The 26850-nt window shown below is 47.7% G+C and overlaps 1 protein-coding gene across 3 annotated transcripts; it reads left to right on the top strand.

The window, feature by feature from the left end:
- Positions 1-19465: 19465 nt before the first annotated feature.
- On the top strand, positions 19466-25164 carry LOC144137765 (uncharacterized). Of its 3 annotated transcripts, XR_013315732.1 has the most exons (5): positions 19466-19823; positions 20221-20307; positions 21200-21323; positions 23270-23345; positions 23929-25164. XR_013315732.1 is itself a non-coding variant. In XM_077669721.1 (4 exons), the coding sequence occupies exons 1-4, from the start codon at positions 19608-19610 to the stop codon at positions 23976-23978; spliced, it is 477 nt and encodes a 158-aa protein (XP_077525847.1). In that variant the 5' UTR covers positions 19466-19607; the 3' UTR covers positions 23979-25164. The 3 variants fall into 3 exon arrangements, 2 of the variants coding, with proteins under 2 accessions (XP_077525847.1, XP_077525848.1); XM_077669721.1 differs by lacking the exon at positions 23270-23345; XM_077669722.1 differs by having other exon boundaries at positions 23270-25164.
- The last annotated feature ends 1686 nt before the right edge of the window (positions 25165-26850 follow it).

The following is a 26850-nucleotide window of genomic DNA, read 5'->3' as shown; positions in this document are numbered from 1 at the left end:
TTGGGGGGAAAACGCAGCGCTGATAAACGGTACTGAAGTACTAGGAAAGGTGCCGTGATCAACATGGTTTCCATGTGTTGGCAGCTTTTTGGTCCAGTGTTTTCATGAATATTTGCCAGGGGGCCTTAACATGGCCTGCTTTTGTGTAACAAAAATGTCAACAGTGAAGCACTTATCAATGCTCACATGCTGCTCATTGATACCAGAGCAAAAGTACGTTCAGCAGTCATTTTATTGTTAAAGCCACCCATGATCCATACACCTTCCAGCTGTACTGCAACTTTCACAAACACCGACAGACATTCACATCCACGCACGTGGCCTTGGCTCCAGTTCTTGCACAAGGTACTAAGAAGTACTCTCGGGAGTGGGCAATGCCACGCTCGACACCAACCTTTACCCCGAAGTTGTACTTGATAAACTATTTTTTAAGCCTGTTGGCTTAAAGGATTGTCTAAGTGCCCGTTTTGTGGAAGAAAAAGAAACAGCTAATGGGCACACAACACACAACCCGTGAATGTGTTTTCTAGCAGCTGGCTTCTGACTAGACTTGCATCATTGTGAACAAAATGTGGGCCATTTTATAATGCCCCTTAGCACTAAGTAAATTCACTTAAGCAATTTTACAAAACAGTTTACACAGTGCGGAGTTAAAAAGCAATAGAATGTGAAACGTCCCCTCACAATTGGAAACTCTTCCTGTTCACTACCCCAAAGGCTTGCACAGTAGACGCTTAAGCACGCTTCACCAGTTGCGAATACAAGCATTAGTGTCAAGTTGAACTCCGCAGAGTGCTTGGGATGGGCACATAGATGTCACAGCCACTTGGAATTTGTGCATAGACTGCAAGCCTCCGAGTTAAGCTCTCATCATCATTAGCCTATCCTGCTTAGTGAATGAAAGTATTGTGGCTGGTTATGTTCAATTCCAATCAAGCCAAACACAAGAGTAAAGAAGGAACGAGCCTATCAAAATACATACTCAAAGCAGATGCAGGAGGAAGTTTTGTTGCCTAACCTGGTTAGAGGAGGCGAAAGGTACTGGAGCAAAGGAAAGGGAAATAAAAGCCAAGCAGTAATTTTAAGCCTTGCCTATCATTTCATTAAGTTGAAAGCACAATGGTACTCTAAGCAACAAATCTGAGCATAGATGAACAATAACTGAACTGTCACTTGTTAACCTTATGCACACCATACTTTTAAAGGACTATTAGCAGAAGTTCCAAACTTGGCTCACACGGCGATCTTATCGGCTGCACTTCTCCCATGCTTGCACAGTTGGAGCTTGCACAAGAAGCCAGCCAGTCAGCGAATGGTTTCAGTGGTATCTTGAGTAGATATCTTTGGACGGGCAGTTGGGCTCCCCCCATGGAAGTGAAGCTGCGCTCCCTGCACGGATTCTGCAGCGCCGCGTGCACAGATCGTTTCTGCAGAATAGTCAGCTGGATACATTTCTTGGCGATAGTACTACTGCCCCGGGGGAAAAATTGCAGAAGCTACATGCGAGGTCAAATTGCGTTTGATGGTTCCGTGCGCTACCTGACGACACTCGATTCGTGCACACGTTGACACTACGTCGCTAGTGTTGGCATGTCATCAAAGACAGCTACCTCGTTAGCCACGGCGCGACGCGATGGAAAATACTGATCCCCACGTTTTATAATTGAGCCACCACTCCAGAATAGAACACAAGGCTTGGCATGGAAGAAGCGAGGCACAAGTAGACAACGAATGCAGGCGCGTAAAGCCGATAGCAGGCGAACTGCAAGACAACGTGAAGCTTACAAAATATTAAACGACAACACGACAGTTCTAGCAGCATGTAAAAAGCGGGGCGAAGCAGCGTGCAGAAAACAATTCGTTAGGCTTACCAAGACGTGCAACAGCAAGTTCAAAAAATACCCAAAAATAATTACAAGCACATCTCCCAACAAGAAAAACGCGCCGCGAAGCAGCCGCTGTACAGGGAGATAGGGAAGTAATGATGCGTCAGGCATGCCATTCGAACCACGGGCGGAGAACATCGGGACACAAGACGTAAACACCCGGCTGCCGTCGTCGTTAACGCAAGGAAGCGGCATGAACAAATAACGTAAACATGACGTTTGTTTTGTGACGTCACAGGAAGTCACGTGATTATTTTAGCTTGACGTCACTTCTGCGTGGCAGCAGCTGTTGCCAGGGGAACGTAGCTCGTGCCACGCGCGTGGCAGGAGACTTAACAAAGAGTTTTTCATTGCTTCCCATCAAGTCATGATCGCAGGAAAGTGTGGTTTGCTGCACCGGCCTTCTTAAAGGAGCCATGAAGAGAAAATACAACTTCGTTTAGTTTGAAAGAACTAGGATTCAGTATCTCACTCAGCTCCATTAGAGCCACTAAAGATGTTTTTTAACGAAAAAAAAGCAAGAAGTATTTAAAAACTTTCAAATTTTGCGCCACAGTGACGTGTTATGAGCAAGAATGACGTCATACGGGCCAACAATAAAATATAATTTTCAGTGCGTTAACTGCCCGTTAGCATTCAAGTGATGCGGTCAAATGGAACTAGAGGCTCCATTACAGACGTCCAGTCATATGTCGTCGCGACAGGTCAGTTAGGTGGCCGCGAATCGCACAAACAAGGTTCCGTGACGTCATAGAAAAGTTGCGGGAAATTGGCTAGGGGGTCGCGACTGCTTCACACGTTTTCGTTAATATCTCCGTTATTTTTTCGAAGATTGCGATGATATTGGTATCATTGTTATCGGGACTAAGCAGTCTTTCTAATAAACCCAACTTGTATTTTGTCTTCATGGCTCCTTTAATGAACCTGTTGCCTAGTGTCCTTAGCGCGCTTTACCGTTTACCGTGTTAAATGAAGCCAAGAGTAGCCGTTTGCCGCAGCAAACGAAAGGATTGCACTCTGCGGTTTCTGCATTCCGGCTCTGCCAAGTAGCGACATCTGACGAATTTGTCTCAAAGCAAATGACACAAAAGTTTGTTGTCCAGAGTGGCCCAGAGCTGTTTGCTTACGCTTGAAATATCTGGAATCTTGGACGTTTCATATTGAACTATTTTCTTTTAAAAGAGCCGTATACTTCTGCTGTAGAGCTTAAAAAATAGAAAACATGATGTTGACGCCGCCATCAAGTGGGAACAATTAGGACCAAGTATTGCATTAACAAGAATTCACGCTGAATTTTTGCGCAGCGTAAGACTAGGACAGATAGAACAAGGGACACGAAGACCAGCGCCTCTGACGTTCTGCACTGGTCTTCGTGTCCCTTGTTCTATTTGTCCTAGTCTTACGCTGCGCAAAAATTCAGCATGAATTCTGAGTACCAACTAGCCCGCCTAACGGCGTTATTAAAGAATTCACGCCTACGCGAAATATTTCGATATGAAATGAGTAAGATATATTGTAATGATTCCACAGTTACCTATATTACCTTGCCCAACACGATTTTAAAAACATAAAAGAGCTATGCTAGTTCATAAAGGCATCTGAACCATTGGAAGCGTGGGAGGCTGGAGTAGGGGCGGAGATTTTGCTCGCTCATTCTGAAAAAAATTTTCATTTATCGTGCTCCTGATCATCATTTAGCAAGAATGTAGTAAACAACATCAACTAAGATTGCTTGCGTGAAGTGCCGAGCGCAGTGCATTTGCTGTGCCGTAAAGTTCCGGAAGAACGCCCACCCAAATTTAAGAGATATCAAGTGAAAAATACGAGATGGGCGAACTTTCGGGTCAGGCGCGAAAAACTACGAAAAGGTGGCCGCACCGCCAACCAAAACTGCGGAGATGTCAAGAAAAAATTCGAGACTGGCGAACTTCCGGGTCAAGCGCGGAAAGGGCGAATAAGTGACCGCATCTACACATGAAGAGATGATTCGAGTTTGTTTTGTGCACTCATCGGCGCTAAAGCCATCGATTTTAGGGGTGGGCGCGTCTTTCAGTAAATTGAATATCTCACCCGTAAAAGGAGGTGGGCGATGTTTCGGGGGAGGGCGTTCTCTGGGAACTTTACGGTAATCTAATCGAGACGCGAGCGTACATTTCGCCGGTGCAGGGAGCTCGCTATTACAGTCGCTAGAAATTCTAGCCGCTGCATCGTTATGTAGCGACGGTAGAAATAAGTTACCGTTCACGGAAAATCTCGCGCATGCAAGGTGGACTTCCGCAATCACCAGTACCTCCTGCTCAAAGTCCGTAAGGACTGAAAAGGTAGCTTAAAAAAAAAGGGCGTAGTCGTCTCATGTGCGATCCACTCGCTGAAGTAACCATGGTAACGACGACGCTGTAAACCAACGACCGCCACCGTCAAAAATCGCGGACATTCCGGCGGCCAACCATGAAATGAGTGCTTCGCCTCGGACGAGGTCGGACAATGTCGTCATGGCAAGCCGCCGAGCCAACAAATAGTTCTGTCTCGTCGGGGTAATAACTTTTGTTAGCGTGAGCGAATATGCTTACTATTTTTGGACTTGTTTCTACAAGAACTATAGAGTAGTTTTCTGACACAAACAAAAACACTTTGAAATCCATCTCAGGGCCCCTTTAACAGCCCAGCGCGGAAGTTTCGGCGGTCGCTTCATAGACGGCGCTAGCGTCCGGTCAGAAAAAGCGAATGGTGGCGCGCGCCCACCTCTAGCAAGGAAAATGGTGTATACACAGGGCCTCACATAAATTAAAAAAGATAGGCGCGTGCCATGACGTCAATGTGGTGTTTTCCGCACCAGTCAAACTTAAAGGGATGTGCCCAAAAGTAAATGCTGTACCGCATGCCACCAAAAAAGCCTGCAAAACCAAGCATGAAAATAAGTTCGTCGACTGTCAAGTAGGGGTAGTGTACAATATTCCGCTAGACTGCGGCAGAGCATACGTGGGCCATACCGGGAGATGTCTGAATGAAAGGCTTAGAGAGCACCAGTACGCATGTGAGCAAACGGCCCCCTCAGGCAATTTGGCGACCCACTGCAAAAAAATGTGAGTGCAACCCATTGTTTCAGGAAACTTCAGTTCTGGCGAGATCACGCAACAAGACGACACGCGAAATCTGGGAAGCCTATCACATTTCAACACAGCAGACCGAATGCGTGAGCTCATGCTCAATCGTGCTGGCACCGCCTGAAATAGAATTCATGAAGAGCAGTCCACAGCAAGTAACCGCGGTAAACAAAAGCGTCAAGCGCAGATAACGCTGTAGCTCAGGTCTACCAGCAAAGATAAAGAGCCATCGAACAGATTACGATGTTTAGCGCCTGTTTTTATCAAGAATGTGCTTTCATTCCCCCTCTCCACCATTTCCACCCGTACTTTGTCACCCTTTCTAAATGTTTTGATTTTTCACTTCTAATAAATCAGTTGTTAGTTTGCGCTCGTGCTGCCCACGTCGTCCGTTTGTATTCCTTTCAAGTGTGTCCTTAGTAACCTCAAGCGCAGTTTTCAAACATGCAGAACCAACTAGCCCAATTCATCACCTTACTGACGTTCACTTCTCCGTTGTTATGTAAGCGCAGGTCACTGGATCGGGAGCCACAGTCGAGCAAAGTAGAGCGGTATGAAGTAAGGTATCGGAAGCACTGGCGTCGACAAACATCGGCGTAGAGGAAGGGCTAGCAATGTCCATAGAAGGCAGAATCGGAGCACCAACTGTCCGGGGATGAATACGGGCAACAGGTCGTGTATCCGTTAATTTGTGGAACTTCCATGGAGGTCCTTATGGTGTTTGATAGTGGTGGGGCTGGTGAACCGGTCTTGTACGCTGCAAGAGCGGCGGAATCAGGGTCAAGGGCTTATTTTTGGAGGCGTGCTTGTGACGCTGATGCACTATAGCTCATCAAACGTGTTGAGCTGCGCTTCCTGTTGCAGAATAGGGACGGGGTGAGGGCTGGAAGACCAGTTATAGCTCGCGTAGCCGAATTATTTATTGATTCGAGTAGTGCCCAGTCTGTCTTTGTAAGAAAGTGGAATTGCGCTTGATAAACTATGCGAGGCTGAAGAATGGCTCGGACAAGCATGCGGGCCATCTTGGAGGCCGCACCGCCGGCTTTTTGAGACATGCGACGGAACAGATGCAGCGATTGTGATGCTTGATACTTTGCAGAGCGAATCCAAGGTTTTGCAGAACCGGTGGCCATAATATCCAAGCCCAACACCCGTAAGGTAGATGCTGTTGATATAGGAGAGAGTGTGAGGCCAAGATACCTGCACCAATAATTGGTTTCATCTAGAGCTTGTTGCAGCCGCACACTTTTGACGTTAAGGTCCTGGTGAACAGACCATACGGTGATGTCGTCTGCATAGATGATACTATAGGGAACCTGCGCTGGGTAGAAGGCGCTCCGAACACCGTACACTGAGCGCCGCCTAGGGGAGCGGCGCAGAAACTGCTTTAACATATTTTGTGTCGTGTTTGCCAGGGGAGAATGCCGCCTGTCGTTTCACCGTATGGATCTGCGAATTGTTACCATGACCCTAAGACTTTCTACGAGAACGTTTGACGGATGAAGGGCGGAAGCTGTGTACAGCCAGCTACGTGTACGACGTGGAGCTCCGCTGGGCTTGCGCAGCTCCGAGTTCGTGTTGCCCACCTCTGCAAGTAGACAGAACGGAGCTCCTTCATTTTGGCTGGCGTACCCGCAAATTTTCCCGCCCATTTTTTCGCGGGGCTACCATGGTTGCCAGACCAGGACTGCCCTCTGTTGATTAGCTCGCATCATCCGTAACAAAAAAATTTCCCCGCATTTCCCCGAGGGGAAGAATGAAAGTGCGAATGCAGGAGTTGAATTTGCGCGGTTCGGTAATGTTCGCGAAAGAGAGATCACACACACACACACACAACTACAAAGAAAGAAAGATGCATTTATTCACAGACACCTATTTGTGTTGTCGTTGTACTTGATTGCTAGAGCGGATCTCAGCTTTGAAATTTCGTGTCAGTACTCCTTTAAGCGGGTGCATTAGCCCTTCTCACGCCCGATTCCTGGCCAATCCCCCACGTGGGTATGTGCCATGTCAGCGGCCAGGCAGCGCGCGCCCATCTCCCCCCGTTGCCAAGGAAGACGAGGAGATTTCTGGCCAATCCCCCACGTGGGTATGTGCCATGTCAGCGGCCAGGCAGCGCGCGCCCATCTCCCCCCGTTGCCAAGGAAGACGAGGAGCGCGCGCACCCGCAGCTGTTGCTATGTGGACGGACGGCGGTCAACGGAATTCAGGGTCGCTTATAAAGTGCATTCGCACTTAAAAGCCGCGGATCTGTCAGCCCGCTCTGGTTACAAACCCCTGCGCGCTCGTGCCGCGGGCTCGGGCTCGAGCCCGGGTTTTTTTTTTTTCGCTTCGTCCCCACGGGAGGTACTACAAACGTATAGGGCCCGTAAAGGCCGCGGTTCTATCAGCCCGTTTTGGTTACAAACCCCTGCGCGCTCGTGCCGCGGGCTCGGGCTCTAGCACGGGTTTTTTTTTCGTTTCGTCCCCACGGGAGGTACTACAAACGTATGGGGCCCGTAAAGGCAGTCCGTAAAGGGGAGGGCAGTCCTGGTCTGGCAAACATGGGAAGGAAGCGAAAAAAAAAACCCGGGCTATAGCCCGAGCCCGCGGCGCGAGCGCGCAGGGGTTTGTATACCCAGAGCGGGCTGACAGATCCGCGGCCTTTACGGATGATGCGAGCTAATCAACAAAGGGCAGTCCCGGTCTGGTAACCATGGTAGCCCCGCGAAAAAATGGCGGGAAAATTTGCGGGTACGCCAGCCGGAATGCTACCAAAAAAAAAAAAACCCAAACGCAACGTACTTGCGCGCGGCGAGTTTTAGAGGGACTTTCCCCAACAACCCGCAACCAGCCTGCGTTGCTCAGGTCGGCTCGGGTGTTGGGAACTTTAGGCACAGCAGCTTGGCGGATATTTGATCGCCGCTATCTCTACAATTGCGAATGACAAACCCTAACACAACTTTTTAACACACTATCATCCCCTTTCCCGCATGTGGAGCTTTTTTTTTTTGCAATAACTGCTTTTTGAGGCGATCGGTTGAGGCAGCTGTCGTGGCCTATTTTGATTCTTTCACGCAGGTAGCGCCATCATTCGGCCACTCACCGCACTTTGTAGTCACGAACGCGCGCGGGGTGATCGCGGAGGCCATGTCACGACGGGGCGATCCGGAAAAAAAAGAGGAGGGGGTTTCGCACAGCAGTGGTAGGCATAGACTCTATGGTGGTAGGAGGAGAGGCGTTGCAGGCCAGGACCCGTGCGGAACGGAACACTTCACCTCTTTCTATGACCAACCACAACCTCCCCTTTGCTTTCCGAGGTTTTCTTGACTGCCAACGCTTATATATATATATATATATATATATATATATATATATATATATATATATATATATATACAGAAATAAGGGTTGGCAGTCGAGAAAACCTAGGAAAGCAAAGGGGAGGATGTGGTAGATCATTGAAACAGATTAAGAATTTGGAAAGAAAGAAAGAAAGTGAAGAAAAAATGCCCGGGTTCGGATCCCACCTGGCGGGCATTTTTTCTTCACTTTCTTTCTTTCTTTCCAAATTCTTAATCTGTTTCAATGATCTACCACATCCTCCCCTTTGCTTTCCTAGGTTTTCTCGACTGCCAACCCTTATTTCTGTGTTATTTTCAACGAGCCCCTCATTTCCTATTCTGATTCGCTATATATATATATATATATATTGTAATGGAGATTGCTTGAAGTGCTCTCGCCGTCCAATCCCTCTTCACCCACCGGTCAATCCCCGAATGAGCATGTAGCACGGATCAACGGCTATCATCACCGGTATAATATACAGGGTGTCCCAGCTATCATGCACCAAGATTTAAAAAAAGAGCAATGGCGTTACTCGAAGAAAACCTAGTGCGCCATGTTTGCAGTACTGTGGAGAAGCGGGCATTATTTTTTTCGTTAATGATATTTAACTAATTAATTATAATTAATGATCTAACTCGAGAATTACAGTCCTAATCACTGAAGTATCAATGAGGCACTTGTAGGTACCCACGAGGGGCATCTAACTGCGGTATTTTCAGCGTCGAACTAATTGCGTACTCATTTATTAAAGAAAACGCGCGAAATATGAAAAATACCACGTGACGGCGCCTCCGCGCGCATTGTAAAGCAGCATCCCCAAACAAGCTGATTGAAAGCAACTGCTTCGCCTGTCACACGCCCTGTTGCGTCTTGTTGCGAGTTGTAGCGACCGCAGTCTGCTGGTAGCGGGGCCGGTCGCCGTCGCTTCGTCGGGCCAGGACTAGGGGAGAGCTTAGAGCAAACTCAACGGGTTTATTTACATTTTTACAGTGAGATGTCGAGATGAAGACAGAAGACAGATCTTGGCGGGCCGCAGCGCGCCCTTTTTGTTGACCCCCGATCCCTAGTTCCCTAGGTTAGGGATCCCCATACAAAACAATGCGGACCAATGGTGATGTGTACGTTCCTCGCTGTGAAGCACCGCCCTCGGGTAGGGACACGCCTTTCAGGTATGTCGGCAGATGCACAGCACACGCACACACACACACCCTTGCCACTCGTCAGGAGCCTGTAGTAGAGGGGAAGAACGGAAGACGCGCGGGCGCCGCGTATTCTTTTGGTGTCTGCCGCGCGCTGCGTTCCCAGGGAGCCTAACAGCACAAATTAACAAGGTTCGTGGAATCACTCCGGGAAGGGTTAATGGCTTGACCATTGCCACTGCCTTCTTCGCTGTGCTGCCGCCGCCACTGGGTCCCATTGTCCGGTCGTCGCCGTCTGGGCTTTCACGCGCACACGCGTTCAGTTGCTTAGGCCGGGGGAAGACCGACGGCTCCTTAATCCCTTTTGGGGCAACAACACTCAACGCCGCTCAAAAGCCGCTGTCAATCAGTGGACGCCGCGGCGTCGTGTCGGCCTCCTTTCGTTTCCGTCGACAAGCGGTGGGGTGGTCGACCGGCGGGCGACTGACCCGCGCAAACATGGCGCCAGTGAGTCATAACAGCCCCAAGAGACAGCACATCACCTTGATAAAGGCATGCATGGAAGGAGCAGCAACAGCAAGATTCGCGGGGTGTTTGTGCAGATAAGGCACAAACTCGGTCGCGATTTCTTCTTTCTTTCTTTTGTTTATTACATTCTGGCTAACTCAGAGGCAGCCTGTTTGAGGGCATTGCTTTACGAGGCGCGCAAAAGCGCGCGGAGGCGCCGTCACGTGGTATTTTTCATATTTCCTGGGTTTTCTTTATCAGTCAGAATAACTGAGTACGCAATTAGTTCGATGCTGAAAATACCACAGTTAGATGCCCCTCGTGGGTACCTACAAGTGCCTCATTGACACTTCAGTGATTAGGACTGTAATTCTCGAGTTCGAAAATTAATTACAATTAATTAGTTAAATATCATTAACGAAAAAATTACTGTCCGCTTCTCCACAGTACTGCAAACATTGCTGACTAGGTTTTCTTCGAGTAACGCCATTGCTCTTTTTTTTAAATCTTGGTGCATGATAGCTGGGACACCCTGTATATATATATATATATATATATATATATATATATATATATATATATATATATATATATATATATGTATATATAGGCCAGAACTAAAACGTTATGAGTGTGTTAACTGCACGTTAAATTTCAAATGATAAGATCAATGGAGGCCCCTCTACAATCGCGCAGTCATGTTCCTTGGCGGTGTGATATCAGTGAAATCGCCGCCGGAAAGTGGGCGGGATTCGCCGCTGCTTCAAATATTTAATTTAATATATCGGTTATTCCTTTGAAGTTTGCGATAAAATTGGTATCATTGGTGTCGGGACAAGGCAGTGTTTTCAATGAACCAAACGTGTATTTTATCTTTATAGCCTTTAAGGGCGCTTGCAAACTACCGCGCTTTTTTTTCTTTCGGGGGTGGGAGGGAGGAGAACAACCTTGCCATCTCCCCCCCCCCCCCCCCCCCCCCGAACAAAAATCCTGGCTACGCGCCTGCTGATCACCACTGCAGGGGGGCTTTACACTGCGGGTTCCTCTATACACTGCATTAGAGTTCCTCTATACGCCTCGAGCGCGGCCTATACGGGCGCCACTGAAATCCCCCTAGCGGCCCGTTTCGAAAGCAGCCGCGGGAGTCCGCGCTCCGCTCCGCAGTGCCGCCGCTGCTTTTGCGGCACGTTCACGACTGAGATTTACCGTTTGCGAGCGTTTGAAATACATGTTTATCGGAGCTGTCAATCTGTTCACAAATGGGGTGTGTTTACGAGAGTGTAAATGTTTCTGATGCGATCTTAGTGTGGTATATTCGGTCTGTAAGCGCCAGGTGTGTGTCACAGGCCAGCGTCGCGGAACCGGCGTATGATGGAGCCGATTGTAGTTACACTGCCCTGAATTTACTAGCAGTGTCTCCGTAACCACCGGTTCCTCAGATGTTCATGCCACGGCTATACACCACGATTTAAACTGGTTTTGTGCGCTTACATAATCAGCGGCGCACTTATACCTGACAGCACGCCAGTTACGTTTGACCCGCCGCGGTGGCTCAGTGGCTAAAGCGTTTCGCTGCTGAGCACGAGGTCGCGCGTTCGATTCCCGGCCGCGGCGGCCGCTTTTCTGGTGGAGGCGAAAAGCAAAAACGCCCGTGAGTGCGAGATTACGGCTCAAGTTAAAGATCCCCAGGTAACCAAAATTAATCCGGAGCCCTCCACTACGGCGCGCCTCATCGCCTGCGTTGCGTCGGCGCGTTAAACCCCACAAATCAATCAATCAAGCCAGTTACGTTTGACAATATTATACCTCAGATATTGATCACCACCATTTACAAGCCAGTCTGTGTTAATTTAGGGAGTATTCAGCAAAAGTACGATGGACAATGCATAATTATACTCGGGGATCAGCACACAACAGAGTAGTCTTGTCGTGAGACGAGCGCCCGCAAACATTTATGTGCTGCATATATCCTCTGCAAGCAGCGCGGAGACGGGCTTAGAATATAATCCGCGTCCGCAACTAAATGCTTCTTCGAAATATCGTCATATCGTCACAGAGTGCCTGCAGAATAACCTTTCATTGCTTGTTGAACAACCTACCCTGTATACTTCCAAAAATGCGTCCGCCGTACGATCAGCTCTTCGTTGAAGTATAAAAACAAAAGGAAAGTGAACGCGAGATTTGTGTGTGGGATTACTAAAGCGTTCATTACTTGATTCCGCTCCGCATTTGTACACAGTGTCCCCCACCCCTCCCCCCCACCGATGTATCGCAAAAAAGCAGTGCATTTCGCGTATAGTTGGTCCAGTGAACCCTACCTGGCTTAAAGGGGTCCTGAAATACCTTCCGCCGATGCGTGGATGTACATGTAACCAAATAAGACAATGTATTAGCAATCTCCTCCCGCAAGAATTTTGTTAAAGCGATGAGTATTAGCTGAGAAATCGTAAAACAAAAACCGCGCATTATCGTCGCGCCGCGTTTCCTCCTCCTTTCAACTTACTCTCCGCTGTTGACGGCGCAAGAGCCTTCCCTCCCGTGATGCTGCGCTCCTCGGCGGTGACGTACTTCCGCTATCGCGCTGCACATACTGCCGTCTGCTACGGGCAAGCTTTGTTGACACCTTGAATCCCTCACTCCGCTCAAGCCTGGAAAAGCGAACGAAAAATCTGGCCGCATTTGTGCGGCGGCCTGGCCTTGCCCTTTCGCGGTGTGCGTTGCTGCAGGGCAGCACGTGACTTTTAATCGGCGGCGAACTCGCAGCCGCTCGGGGAGGATCGTGGTCTCGGTCCCTCATGCCCCTCATGCACCGCGCACTCTTTATCCAAAAAGCACCGTATCAGATGTGGCCCCGCTGGTGCCGGGTCATTTTTTGCGGTGGTGGTAATTCCTGCCGGCGGCATGTGAAAAAGACATTTTAAACCGATACAGAACCCGTGCACAAAACGCTTCAATCATGTGACCAGTTCAGCTTGGGGCGACGCGTGGTGGAGAGTGGCAACGTTAGCAAAACATGCTCCGGCGCGGCTCTGAGCTTTCCAGCGCTGGAGCGAGCGCCATTTCTTTGACAATCTCAAACATCGGTTGCCTTGGCAACAAGGCACAAACCGCCCCAGAAGTCAGTTACGGTTGCGTGATCCCGGTTCAGCTCGGGGCCCCACCTCGCGACATGTGGGCACTGCAGGCGTACCACTCACTCCCATTGGGAAGTGTGAGATGCGTTTGGTATTACAGGAGGCGATGGTGTTTAACCCGGGCATTCGGCTCAGGGTGCTATCTGCGATTGCACGAAAGAAGTGCCACGGGGCTTCAACGCTTTCTTTATGAAACGTACTCAGGTAAGAGAATATTCATGTCGTGTTATGGCCATGTTGCATTCAATACGAACGGTTAAGCGTTTGTTTACACTTGTTTCGTTTGTCGTAAAATGTCCAAGCCTCCGCTGGCAGATCAGCCGGCGAGCCGACGCTGAGCAGACGACTCATCTCTTTGCTGAAAGTGCGTGAAAAATCCGCCCAATAGCAGGATGTCTAGCTCATGACGAACATCTGGGAATCGATGACGTAGACATGTGAAGATGGCGGCGGCCAAAAACACGGAAGGGTGAGAAAAAAGCGACAACCTTTGCAAAAAAAGTGTGATCTTTCCGCTGCGCGTAAAAGAGTAATACTTGGCCCAGATGACCTTGACGACCAAATCTAACGATTGCGCTACTTCATTTAGTGTGCTCAAAACGCCTTTCAGGGCCCCTTTAAGTTTCGACGAACGTCTTTAGAATGTCAGAAGCTGCATGGATTTTTTTTTCATTTTCGTTAGAGATATTTCTTAACTTCGCACTTGCACAGCATTTGTTTTTCCGTGGTTCTTGCTATATGGCGTGTGTGGGCACATATTTGACGACTCACAGGCTTGGAATATAGTTAACAGTTTCGCATTGTTTATATTCTTATAAAAGGAATAAGTTATTGTCCGCGATTGGGTAATCACATCCCCGAAACATATTTTTCTGCGACGTATATATTCGAAACGAAGCCACATTCGTTGTCCACGCTGCAAAATGAAGCCATCCTCTCATTGTGTTAATATCAGGTCTAAACGAGGCGGCAGTAGAATTCATTTGTGCCTGATGTTTTGGAGATGACATGGGTGATATGTTCCTGCTGTCGCCGCCGCCCGGAAGAGCGGCGATGAAGCGCGCAGAACCGCGTCCCCGGGTAGCGCTTACAGGCGATCGCGTACTCTAGGAAAACGCAGCTGCTTTTTAAAGGGACACTGAAGTGAATTTGTCAAGCTCCCGTTTTTGCTTGCACTGCGTAGACTGGCTCAAATTAGCACACTTTTCATCGTTTATCCGGTTGACAAATCGGTAATTATTTTACAAAGCGCGAAAGAAGAAAAACTACCATGCGCGGTTTGCGGCGGCCGCACCAACTAAGGCTGTGACGTTGAGAGGAGGGGCGCCGTGATTGGACGATGCCCAAGGTTAGCAATCACACAAGTTTCGGTTTCGGTTTCGGTTCTGTAAAACATAACCAATGGCTTTGTTGGATGGGCATTCTCAATATCTCAGTAATCATCGTACCGCGCTTCTGCCATGCTGTCGGCTGTAAAATGCGTAAGATAAGCCTCCCAGGACGGCTTGGAATCGTAGCATTCACTACCCGAGGCCTACGCAGTGCATGAACGCCCTCCGCGTCCCCGCAGACGCTCAAATGCCATGCGCTTTTCCCCCATATTTGGAGCTTGCCGCACTCATGCCTGTATCGTAAAAAGCGTGCTCGCACCAGGCCAAGGGTCTGTTGATTCTGGCCTGTGCCCACTGCCTGCAAGCAGTCGGTGCTTATGGCAACAGCACGCCAACGAGAACTCGCTAGCGCGCCAGTGCCAGCCTGCGCGCGTTTTAGGAACTAGTTCGTGTAGCCATGTACGTTGCGGCCCCAAAAAAGGTGAACTCAATATAGAAAACATCGGCAGAAAACAAAAAAGTTAACTTACAAAAAAAAAAAGCCCGTACCCGCGGGGATTCGAACTCGTGACTCGCAAAACATTTGGAGTGAATTCCCAGCGCCCCAGACTGCTAGGCCACGGAGCAGTACGCGAATGCGCTGCTAATATAGGGCATATATTGTACAACCGGTTTACACTTTTATTTAGTTTTGGCATTTCAAGCCGCTTAGGTGACTATTTGTTGTACTGCGATCGTGCAGTAAGCGTCGCCCGAGTTTCCACAGTAGCTCACGTCTAGCAATTGCATTTCGTAGACGGAAAAGCGTTCGCAGGTGCGTAGCCGTGCTGCTGACCGCTGTGCTTGTTCGCCCAGCGCAAAAAAAGTGCTTCCCGCGCCCTAGTTTTACGCTGTACGGTAAAAATATCAGTTGATTTTATTTGCTTAGTACCTATATTGACTTCGCTGACTCTTCTCCCGCCTTCAAGAGGCCTTATATTTTCCTACTGGCGTACCAGTCAGCGAAGCGTCGCATGTGCAGCGCTTGTGTGAAGCGACCTTGACTTGGAGCTAGATACAGTGTACAAACAAACCAAGTAAAGAAAGGCACATTCTTCCATTCACAAACGTGTCCTGGCTTCGTTTCAACTAAGCGAACGAATTGCGACCAAGCAATTTTTTTTAACCTCCTTGATTGCGACGACCCGCCGGCGGCCGGCGGACGAAACGCTGGGCCGACTGACTCTGTCGGCCGGGGAGCCGTGCAGTAGCGCAGCCGTGGCGCAGCCAATTGCCAGCTCATCCCCTCCTGACGTCACACGAAAACGCCACAGAAAATGGGCGAGCGTAAAGAGAGGAGGACAGCGTTTTCGAATTAGTTTTTCTACTAAATAAAATCGCGTAAACGCGCCTAGAGTGGTCGAAACATGGCCTGGGGACTCCGGACTACAATTTGCGCTAGTAATCCCGCAATGTTTACATATCACTTCAGTGTCCCTTTAAGTGACCTGAACGTACTCTTCGCCTATAGACGTCACCATAACAAGTTTTTTTCAGGGCGCGGAAAGGCGAAAAGAAGCGAAACAGAACAAAAACACTGCACGAGCCCCTACCAGCCACGCAGCGCAAATCCCGTCAACGCCGCGAAGAAGCGGCGGCAGGCGGCGCAGCGATCGCGAAGCTCCAAAGAATACTCAGGAGAGGCCCCGTAGCACCCCAATGCAGTGCGAAAAGTGTGAAGGAAGTCACGTGATTTTTCTTGAGCCCATGGACAATGTTGCTTACTTGTTTACAACTGCGGCGGCCAAATTTGGGCGAATAGAACGGACAAATTTTTAAGGCGCTTGGTATGTGGCTGCTTCGCTACGCTTGCAAACCAGCGCAGTCGCTACGACAAACGTTTTTAGATTAGGCCAGTTTGAAAACTCTGCCGTCGGAGGCGTCTGCGTTCGCCATCGCGTGAGCCTGTTGCTGTGACGACGACAAATGCTACTTTGCCAGGCTTAAGAGCTGAAAAATCGTCCTTCTATCTCAAAAACGAAGGCCGTTTTTTTATTGAAACTTTGGGTGAGGGTTAGAATGGGTAAATTGAAGGCGAAATCAGCAGCTTAAAAGATTACATCGCACCGAGGAATTAGCGACGAAGCTGTTTTCGCTTCGAAGCGGTAGGGCAGGGCGACGCCATGTTAGTCAAATCAAACCGGAGACAGCAAAGGATGATGGGATAGAGTGCTGGGCTCCGTGGGCTCAAGTCATGGCGGGACTCGGCTTCACAAATGTGACGTCAGGGCCTCTCCTAACCTTTTCTTTCCTTCATGCGTATACACCATTTTCCTTGGTAGGGGTGGGCGCCGCCATTTGCTTTTTCTGACCAGACGCTAGCGCCGTCTATGAAGCGACCACCGAAACTTCCGCGCTGGGCTGTTGAGTGCTCCGTTCTTTCCGTGCGTCTGCTCGGTACCCGTGCATTACCAAGTGAACCGTAGTGGTTTGGTGTTAAGTTAGCGGTTGCAGTGCTTGTGTGTGTGTGTTCTCTTTTGTTTTCATCATCTGCGGACGGCTTTTACATTTGCTGCCAGAGCGGAAAATGCCGATCCTGGCTGTTGCGAGCAGCAGTAGCAGTGTGGTGAAGGTGCCGGTGGTGCTCCGCAGTTCCGCGATGCAAACGTACCGGTATGGCACCGACTGACATAGAAATCGATATCGGGGAGTAAATACGTGTTTTCAATGCCACCGTCCTCGTTATGTTCACCGATTAGTAATGTTTACGGAAGCGCGGACGTCGAATGCGAAGCGCGCACAGCATATGTGGGTCACGGTGATCCGTGCTCGCGATGGACTTTCGACGAGGCGATCGATTGCTACGCTGTTGACATTGCAATGTAATATAATCTTTCTTAACTAGACTTATGACGGGTCCTGACGAAACAAAATTACCTGGGCGGAAAAATAACACGACCGCACAACCAGTCAAATTACTATTCGAAGGTTGAGCAGAAGGGTTGACGTTCGGGCGAGTTAATTCTGGTGATCATGATCGTGATTATAATTGACCTAACTCTGCGCAGCGCATGTGGCCTGTCGCTCGTAGCCCACCTTTGTGAAACCGCTGCTTGCACCACAAATGCTTTACGCGACCAACAGTAAATGTTTTGTAATTGTAATTAGATTCCGTGACAACGCAAAAGGATTAAAAGCTTTTCCTTTGACCGCGTTGTGAACAGGTTGAGCTATTTTCCAAATGCAGCGTTCACGCGTATCTCGAGCTTCGTTTCCACATTGGACTGCCTGCTTATCTTGCTATCGACCAGCAGTGTGCGATGGAGAAAGATATCCTTTCATAACGTTTGGCAGTGTAATGCGTTGGCCTGAAAAAAAGTAAACAAAACGCCGTGGTTTTAAAGGTTAGATTAGATGAAAAGGGTATTGTTTAATGCCAATCGGCTGTAATGGTACTTTAAATTGACTACAAGGAACCAGAAGTTATTGTAATGTTGTATTGTATCGGCGCTCGTGCAAGATCCCCAGGAGGTCAAAATTCACCCGGAGCCCTCCACTACGGCGCGCCTCATCACCCATGAAGCGTCGGGGCGTTAAACACCATAATGGATCAATTATTCAATCAACCAATCAATCAATGCTGTATGGTAAAGGATAAAGTTGCTTCTAACATTTCAGGGGGTTCCGTTCCCTGTCGCAGCTTTGCGTGTGATAAATGGATTTTGCTCCGTCTGCTTGCCGTCAAAGTGCACTTAACAAACCCTGGAGTTGGTCGTTGGTACAAAGTCGTTGCGATTTATCAGCGGCATCCACCAATATCTCAACTCGGTTTGTGTTGGTAAGCGATGCAGAAAAAACACGCCGCAACCGCACTGCATTTTCTCCAGGCAGTGCCGTGCACATACGTGCTGTCAGCGACTGTTTCTCGCTTTCTCTGGTTGTTCAATAACCCACCACCGCGCAGTGCTGACCAAGCGACGTTTGCGCCTTGAACGGCATCGCAGCATTGGCTAAAACAGTTGAAAGTTCCGCAAAAACTACGCACACGGTGAGAAATACCCCCTGTATACGCAGCGGAGCATACCGCGCCGAGCGATAGAGTTTCTTACAATATAACTAGAGGGGAAACTGGCGCTGCGATCGTACGCCTCAATGGGCGTGATGGGTAGTTGTGGATTCGGATTGACGCTTGATGGCTCGTGGAACTTACTATGGATTGCAGGCAGTTTCGTTTTCGTTTTGGATTTGCATGAACGCATTTGCCTAGGCGGGGTGTTGGGAAGAGTGATCAAAAATACGTTTCTCCTTGAACTGCATGCCTCGCGTGCACTGACGTCGCCCTGAGTGGAATGTTTTACAACCAGAGTTGCGAATTGGGTGGGTTATCAATGCATTGCCGCACAGCGAGCATGAAAACACAAATGACGGCGCTCTGTGCGGCGAAGTTGTCTGCTAATTAGGAGTTGCGGCGCTGCCCATTCGGCAGAGCAATGTATTGTCAAAGTTGACGGTTGCGAATCGCTTGGAACAGCCACACCTTTCGTGCGAACGCCGGCTCCTACGGCGTAGAACAGCAGCACCGGCGGCTGATAGGAACGCAGCTTGATGGATGTCACTAATTCACGCAAGAATAACTTCTCCAAAGGTAATCGGTTTCTTTTTTCTTATGAGCACAAAACTTCTCTTACTATTACAAATTACGAGCGCCGAAACTTTTACAAGTAGTTTTTAAAGAAGCCCGCGCCCTGCTGTAGTTGGCGGAAAATGGCAAACCTGCTCCACAAACCTTCTCGACTCCGCGTCTGCTTTTTATTTAAACGCGGCGTTTTATTTCGTACAAAACCGGTTTTTCCTCGCTAACTTTTTTGTTGGCCATGTAATTTGTAAACGGAGTATCGGGCAATAAGAGCCTTTTTGTCAAAAAACACAATTCGCGCAGCCATAAACCCGTTTTGATCCTACGCAATCCGGTTCAACTACCCATCATTCCCATTGAAGCGTAAGCGCCGCTCGGAGCGGCTAAAAGGAGGAAAGAAATCCTTGGGTCACGTGATTAAAACGTGACGTCACTGGGCTTGTTTTTGAGCGCCTAGGGACAACGCCGAAGTAGTCGCAGCATTTCCCTGGGTCCTTCCCGAGTGAACGATTTGCGCTGTCAGTACCCAGCGTGTCAGTGTCAGTTTGTGTTGATTGCTATCAAATGAAGCTGCAAATGCGTGAATATACCGTGAATGCTAGTATTGGTGCGATATTCCTATCCGATCAGGTGTCTTTCTTACCTGCATACTACTACCACATTTCAAGAGACTTGCAGCCTGAGCTCAGCGTAGATCAGCCATGGCGGTCTCTGGCGTTTGCTGTCACAGACGCGGAAGAGCGGAAAAGAGGGCATCTATGCGCTCATTTTCCCAGCAAGGTCAGTAACGTCGTTATTTTATGTTTGTTGTAGTTTTTGTGTTTATACCACTGTACTGTGTACCTAAAGCTGCGTGAATTCTTGTTTGCATGGCCGCCTCGGCCTCCTAGCTGTCATTCTCGTTCCCGATAGTATTTTGACAATGGATGTTTAATCTTGAATTCAAATTTAGCGTGCGCTGCATACTTGGACGAGGAAGATACAATGAAAAAAGACAAACCAGACGTTGTCCCGCAAACCAACACCTGCTTCGTGTAGCCAACGTGCCTGTGGTTTGTCTTTTCCCAGTCCTTGTTTCTCCAAGTATGCAGCACACGCTAAATTCAAATTACGATGCTATGTCCCCACACACTCCGGCCGCAGTTTCAGGCGTTTCACTGTTGTTCCTTTTGTGTAGGAGCCCATAACATTGCTCAAGTTTGAACGAACCGGTGGCGTGTACTCCCCGAAGCGCAGTCCTGGTGTGAGGGGCAGTGCCTCGAACGTAAGTATGCATGTGTTTGATAGCGTTAATCTCGCGAGTATGTCGTGTGCACGCATCAGAGTTCTAGCTCTTCGGGCAGTTAAGTTGCGTTGCGGGAGATGAATGGAAAACGTCGCTTCTGTACAGAGATCGTAAGGATATCGCGGCCAAAGGGAAAAACAAAAGCGTGAAATCGTGAGCCAAAAAAGACAAGAGGGAGAGAGAAAGGATAGACCAAATGACAGCGGCCGAATCAGATCGTCCAAGGGGCTGTGAAGGTTACGCGGCATTTTGTGCCCTTTATGAGGAGGCACCAGGAGCAGCTGTCAGTAAAGTGTACATTGAAGGTGAATGGAAGAAGCTGCATATGGGACAAATAGGATGTGGCAGGGCATAAAGCCACTGAAAATTTGAAAGCACACAAATAACGCGTACAGGCAGGAGGGACACACCACAGCCTCGTCAAACAAAGGGTGGCACCCACACTTTTTATCACGTGCAGGAAGATTTGCTCCCGTTGATTTCGTTACCGTAAACAAGTGCTCTCTGAGATGGACGCTTACACAGCGTCCTGTCTGGCCCACATACACGGACTTACATGACAACGGAATTCTGTAAACCATGCCAATCGTACAATGAACTAAAGGCTGCGCAAGGTTAACACTGCACTCGTTCCTCCCTTTACTTGAATAATCCTTGTTGTTAACAATGCGGCAGAGATTGCCCACTTCTGCTTTTGCAGAAAACAACACAGGACAATGCGCTGTATGTGTGTTCTTTTTCTTGTAGTGGGTTGTCCTGTATGGTCTTATTCCACGTCGCCATCTTTTACGCATTTTGTTTTTCAAAGATGTATTATTAGCCTACCCAATTTTCAGTTGTGCTGACACAGCATTTAATCCTGTTCCTGCAGCATCTGCATAGGAGGGCTTCCAGTGGAAAAAAAGAAGTGCTTGGACTTGGCCCCTACGATGTTGGTGCAGGGCCTGGAGAGCAAGGCTTGGTCTACATCCTTTCTGGGTACCCATGGAAAGCAGGTGAATGCCTCCACAAGTGGGTCGTTTTGTGGTACACTCGAAATTAGCCGCAGACAGACTGCGTCTGCTCGCAGACCACCCTGGTAGTATGACAACCAAATATGCAGCTGTGTCCTAGTTACTGATGGGAAGACTTGACAAAAAATCAACTGCCCATCTGTTGAAACGACAAAAATGGGGGATGTGAAGCTTTCCGAAACCAAGTCCAACACCAAATTAACCAGCCCAGTACTGAACACCTGTTTCTTATTGGGACGGTCTGATGCACTGCAGTTGTGCTCTCTAGAGCTTTACTGATGCAGGCAATCCATGACCTTCCGTAGTGTACAACCATTGTCGTTAGATGGAGGTGTACATTTCCTGTGTAATTTTCCACTTCTATGCAAATCCAGATTGCTTCGACTGTGCTGGAATGGCGCAATGGGATAGATGTCAGCTTCATAACATGAGGGACCCAGGTTCAATTCAGATCACGGGAAGCGTTTTAATGTTTTTTCACTTCACCCACGATCGTCATCATTAGAAAAAGTTGGCTTTCTGCAGTGCATTTTGGGTGGACTACAGACACATCAGGGAGAGGCTGGAAGCTTCACTTTCGTAAATGAAACTGTACCAAGTACAGTATGTGCGTGAAGCTTAAGCATTGTACATGAGCCAAGCCAGGGAGGAGTGGTTATAGGTTAAATCCTTGTAAGGAAAGATCATAAAAAGTTCAATGTAAATCACTGAGCTTGCAAACTTGTCAAATATAAACTTGACACTTTATTGTACCAGTCTTTCATGCTCAGCTGAGGAATGGTGGACAGATGAGGGCAACAACTGGCTGAAAGGGTCATTAGCTTGCAGTTCATTTGTCTATGTAAATATTCTAAAAAAGTACTGGTATGAAATTTTCGTGTTACATTTTTCCCATTTCTATGCGTGCCTACCAGCCCAGGAATCATAGAATGGAACATTAGATAGTCGACCTCAGGATATATAATTATTTTGAGCCCTGTTTATTCGTGTCAGTTTTGTCTTGGACAGAACGAACACCAAGGCGGCCGCCATGAGAGAATGGCACTCTTGATGTCGCTGTTCTCATTGCATCATGTTCAGACTAGATGCGTGCCCTAGAGTGGCCCAAGCTGGCCATGGCCGCACGCGTCTGGGCTGCATGATATCAGTCCCAAAACTGTGACATGATTCACAAGGCAGTTCAGCGTGCACCATCAGCAGCCAGTGTGTTGGCTAATTAACTGGAGCCCTAATGTCGGCATTTTGGGGCGAACTGCATGGCGAGGCACTCCATGTATCTTGCTTATGCCAGTGTCGAAAGGGTATTCATTCGGAGCTTTCTTGTGCATGCAAATATTAAAATTGATTTAAAATATGTTATACTGAATGGTTGCTACTAAAATCTGCAGCTACAAAGGTAACTTTTTGCATAGTTATCTCAGCTTTGATATTTCAAGTACTCCTTTAAGTAGAGCCTAATCATGCATGAACGTTTAATAATGGTGCTACTCCTTTAAGGTATTTTTTACTTGTTTTAAGCTGACTTGTTTTTAGTTTGGAGTTAAGAGAGACCGTTACATTCTGGCCGCCCGGCCGCCCATTTCTGGCCATTAGTATTTCTGAGTTGTTCTTCAAAACAGTTTTTGCTCGGCACTTCTTTGAAATGTCGAGGACACCTAACTGAACTTAGTCGTGATTAATGCATTAGCGTGCAAAGGTGAAGCAATCTCCACCCTTGCACTCACCTGGTAGAGCATCATCCTTACATCACAAAAAGGCTTTGTTTTGCCAAATCTTTGCCACTTCATACCACTATAGAATTGGCTGCCAACATAGGGGTGCTCTCCAGCTGAATCAGCCTTAGGTGTCACAGTAGTGAGAGTAAGAACTTTAAAATAATGTTAGAAATAAGCACAATACAATAGCTTTTTTTTTGTAACTGTTAACAGGTCGACCAACCTCATTGCGACTGTAGGATGTGACTTGTTCGTAGAAGTGCAAAATCAGAAAAATAGAGACGAGCAAGTAAGTCATTGTTGTACAACAGCTTCTGCGACACCCTAGTTAAGCTGCCTGCATTTTACGTGCAAATAAAATTGTTTTCAAGATGTTTACAGTTTTTTTGCCTGGTTCAAAGAGACTCGTATACAAAATTTTGAAGAAAGCTGGAGTTGGCCGTGTTTTTGATTTGTATTAGGAAATGTGTGGAAATGTGCCATTTTATTATTTATTTTAAAATTTTTTAACTGCTACAAAAACGTTAATTTGTAGATGTAGCACCATGTATTTGGTGTTCTATGTTTATTTATTCAAGATACCCTTATGGCCCCACGGGCATTAATGAGGGGTGTGTTACCTGAGCAGATTAAACGAAGAATAATAACATAAGAGAATTCTGCCACGTGCGTACAAGAAAAAAAATAAAGGAAAAAAGATACAGCAGAAACGTTAGTGTCCACACGCATATTAAAAAACATACACGCAAGCAACACAATAGTGTACTGTGTTTAAGCTGTTTGTTCATTTGAATTGTGAATGGGAGGCTCCTAAGGAAATATATGTAGTGCTTGACCAGTTTTCAAAATGCTATTTCTTTTTTACTTTTCAGTGACAGGGGTCTCAACAAGCATCTGGATGCACCTACAATGTTTGTGCTGAGCACCTCTGATATGTTGTCTTCTATGGCCGTGAAACTGGGAATAAATAAAACTAAAAACTGTCTCCTTCATTTGGTATATTCCTTTTACATTGTGCAGGAACGTGAAAAATAATGTGGAGGACAATACCCAAGCACTTGCACGTCATCGTCCCCTGGTCACTTATTCGTATTTATGCTGCAGTTTAAACGAACTGCCAGGTAGCCAACATTCACAACCAATTCAAGTTGTACCTCTCAAGCTGAAAAGTTATGACATTTGTCTGAGGAACATGTTAAAGGTCTTCACAAGAAGACATTATTAAAGATTGAGATGCTACACTGCAGGTTCACTTACAACATCAGGTTCTAAAGATTTTGAATATTTTAATACTGGCCTTCACATCTGCTCTTGAAACCTGTAGGTTGGAAGCAATCTAATGCTTGTCTTACATCGGTTACTACAAAGGGCTAGTGTCAAAGCAATCGAGCATCCTGCAATAACACAAAATTGTTTAGACTTAGAGCCACTAAATAAGCTACGCTACCATCTATTGCCAATAAATGTGCATTTTGGAATGACCACATCTGGAAACTGACTTGAAGGGGCAGTATCTTATCCTACGTTTCTTTTTAGTTTAAATGTGGCACACTGCGCAAGTAAAACTGCTATTGCGATAACTGTTCTCCCGGGTACACGCGCGGTTGTAGGAAATCTCGCAGCCGTGAACGGAATTTCTCTTTGATTTTCTCATCGTTCTTGAAAGAAGCAGAAACTTAAATGCGGAGGTAATTAAGTGTCGGAGAAATAATGAAGGAGACGTCCTCCAAATCTGATTATTGGTTGGCGCGGGCCAGCATAACACACAGAGGAGAAAAAAATTTTGAAGTTTTTTAAGAATAAAGGAACCAGCGCAGGACAAACTCGGGGCGACACCATGGACACGGTCAGACAGGCACGCTCCGCATTAAAAAAAATCGTTCAGCAAGACACCCGGAAAAATTGAAGTAATTACAAAAGGAAGCCTCAGTTCCAGCCGTTTCTTGCGTCGTCTGCTGCTAGACACTGGTCATCGCCTCCTTTTTTTAGAGGAGGCGATGCGCTGGCACTCAGCTTCTTACAGGGAATTCCCTAGGAGGCGACGCGGGAAGCCACATCAAGCCTGCTCGCTGCAACAACAAATTCCCTAAATGTCCCTAACTTTTGTCCCCAACTGACAGGGGTTTCAGGAGCCAATCAAAACGTGGAATAATTTCCTCCTTTTAGCCGCATGCAGCGCCGCTGCCATGTTCGCGTTGACACTAGCGCCAGTTTCCCCTCTAGTTATTTGTATGAAACTCTATGTAGCAGCCCAGCGCGCACAGGCAACACTGGTCGGCCGTCCAGAGAACTGGTTTGAGAGTATTTTCCTCCTTTCCCGGCTGCTTAAGGAAAATGGTATATATAGCTACAGTGCCTAGAATATACTGGCTAGTGTGCTGAGGGCGGGCGCGGAGGTGGCCCCGACCGTGATGACTGGCGGCGGCGCCCGCTTGGGGCGCTGCTGTGCGAGAGGGTGCATGTGCGCGCCGTCCGCGCCAGCCCGCGCAGCGTTCCGCGTGCTCCCCAAGCACTGCGAAGCTTCAAGTTAGCCGATTAGCGCTAAGCGGGCGTTTACTTTTTTCGTGTGTTTGGAGCGTTCGTTACAAAACGCCATGCTATATAAGAACTACGCGAGTACTTTTAGAATGCACGTATTTTGCTAAACCTAATGTAGATAAATGTGTGGCATAAACTTCGCCGTCTCCTCCCGCCCTCAAAAAAACTTTACTTGTCAGTAACCACCCAACCGATTTTTTATTTACGGTGCTTCTGAGAGCAGAAATATCACAGGAAGTTTGAAACCCCTTACCACATGGCCTGCATTCTGCCAGAGATGAAGTGAAAACAAAATAGTAATGGCAAGTATGTCAAGCAAATAACCGGACACTAAAGCAACGTTTGAGATTCTGCGCTGCGCTGATTATTCTGGGCTGGTGACGTTAGTTTGCGACACTCTCTCAATCAAAAAAAGATAACATGTGGGGCAATATCTGAGGTGAAATAGAAAACATTATGGCAGCGACATTTAAAGCGACACCTTCGATTTGTTTAAAATGAACATGGATATTTGTAAATGTCTCCAAAGGACAGTCGTTGCCGAAGACATAATTAACAACCTACAATTCACCTATTACGGCATTAAATAACTACACAGAACATGAATTATATTTCAGAACTTCTGTCGTAATGACAATAAAAATTTCCCCGCATTTCCCCGAGGGGAAGAATGTGAAAGTGCGAATGCACGAGTTGAATTTGCGCGGTTCGTTAATGTTCGCGAAAGAGAGATCACACACACACACACACACAACTAAGAAAGATGCATTTATTCACCGACACCTATTTGTGTTGTCGTTGTACTTGATTGCTAGAGCGGATCTCAGCTTTGAAATTTCGTGTCAGAACTCCTTTAAGCGGGTGCATTAGCCCTTCTCACGCCCGATTCCTGGCCAATCCCCCACGTGGGTATGTGCCATGTCAGCGGCCAGGCAGCGCGCGCCCATCTCCCCCCGTTGCCAAGGAAGACGAGGAGATTCCTGGCCAATCCCCCACGTGGGTACGTGCCATGTCAGCGGCCAGGCAGCGCGCGCCCATCTCCCCCCGTTGCCAAGGAAGACGAGGAGCGCGCGCACCCGCAGCTGTTGCTATGTGTACGGACGGCGGTCGCCGGAATTCAGGGTCGCTTATAAAGTGCATTCGCACTTAATATTGGCGTTCGAAATCTCAAGGCAGCTATTGTGCTTCACCAGGCAGTAAATTGAAAACATTGTTATATCTGCTACTTTAAATTGTCTTTCACAAAGGGCCTGACC

The sequence above is a fragment of the Haemaphysalis longicornis genome, unplaced genomic scaffold (assembly GCF_048455015.1).
Source record: "Haemaphysalis longicornis isolate Haplotype H1 unplaced genomic scaffold, Haemaphysalis longicornis Haplotype H1 scaffold_5, whole genome shotgun sequence".
NCBI classification, from domain to species: domain Eukaryota; kingdom Metazoa; phylum Arthropoda; class Arachnida; order Ixodida; family Ixodidae; genus Haemaphysalis; species Haemaphysalis longicornis.
Note: the sequence above shows the minus strand (reverse complement) of the source record. Positions and strands in the feature narration are given on the sequence as shown.

Coding starts and splice junctions, on each gene's coding strand:
- LOC144137765 (XM_077669721.1), top strand. CDS start 19,608: ATGAAGCTGCAAATGCGTGAATATACCGTGAATGCTAGTATTGGTGCG. Junction 20,308..21,199: donor TGAGGGGCAGTGCCTCGAAC/GTAAGTATGCAT, acceptor CTGTTCCTGCAG/CATCTGCATAGGAGGGCTTC. Junction 21,324..23,928: donor TGGGTACCCATGGAAAGCAG/GTGAATGCCTCC, acceptor TTTACTTTTCAG/TGACAGGGGTCTCAACAAGC.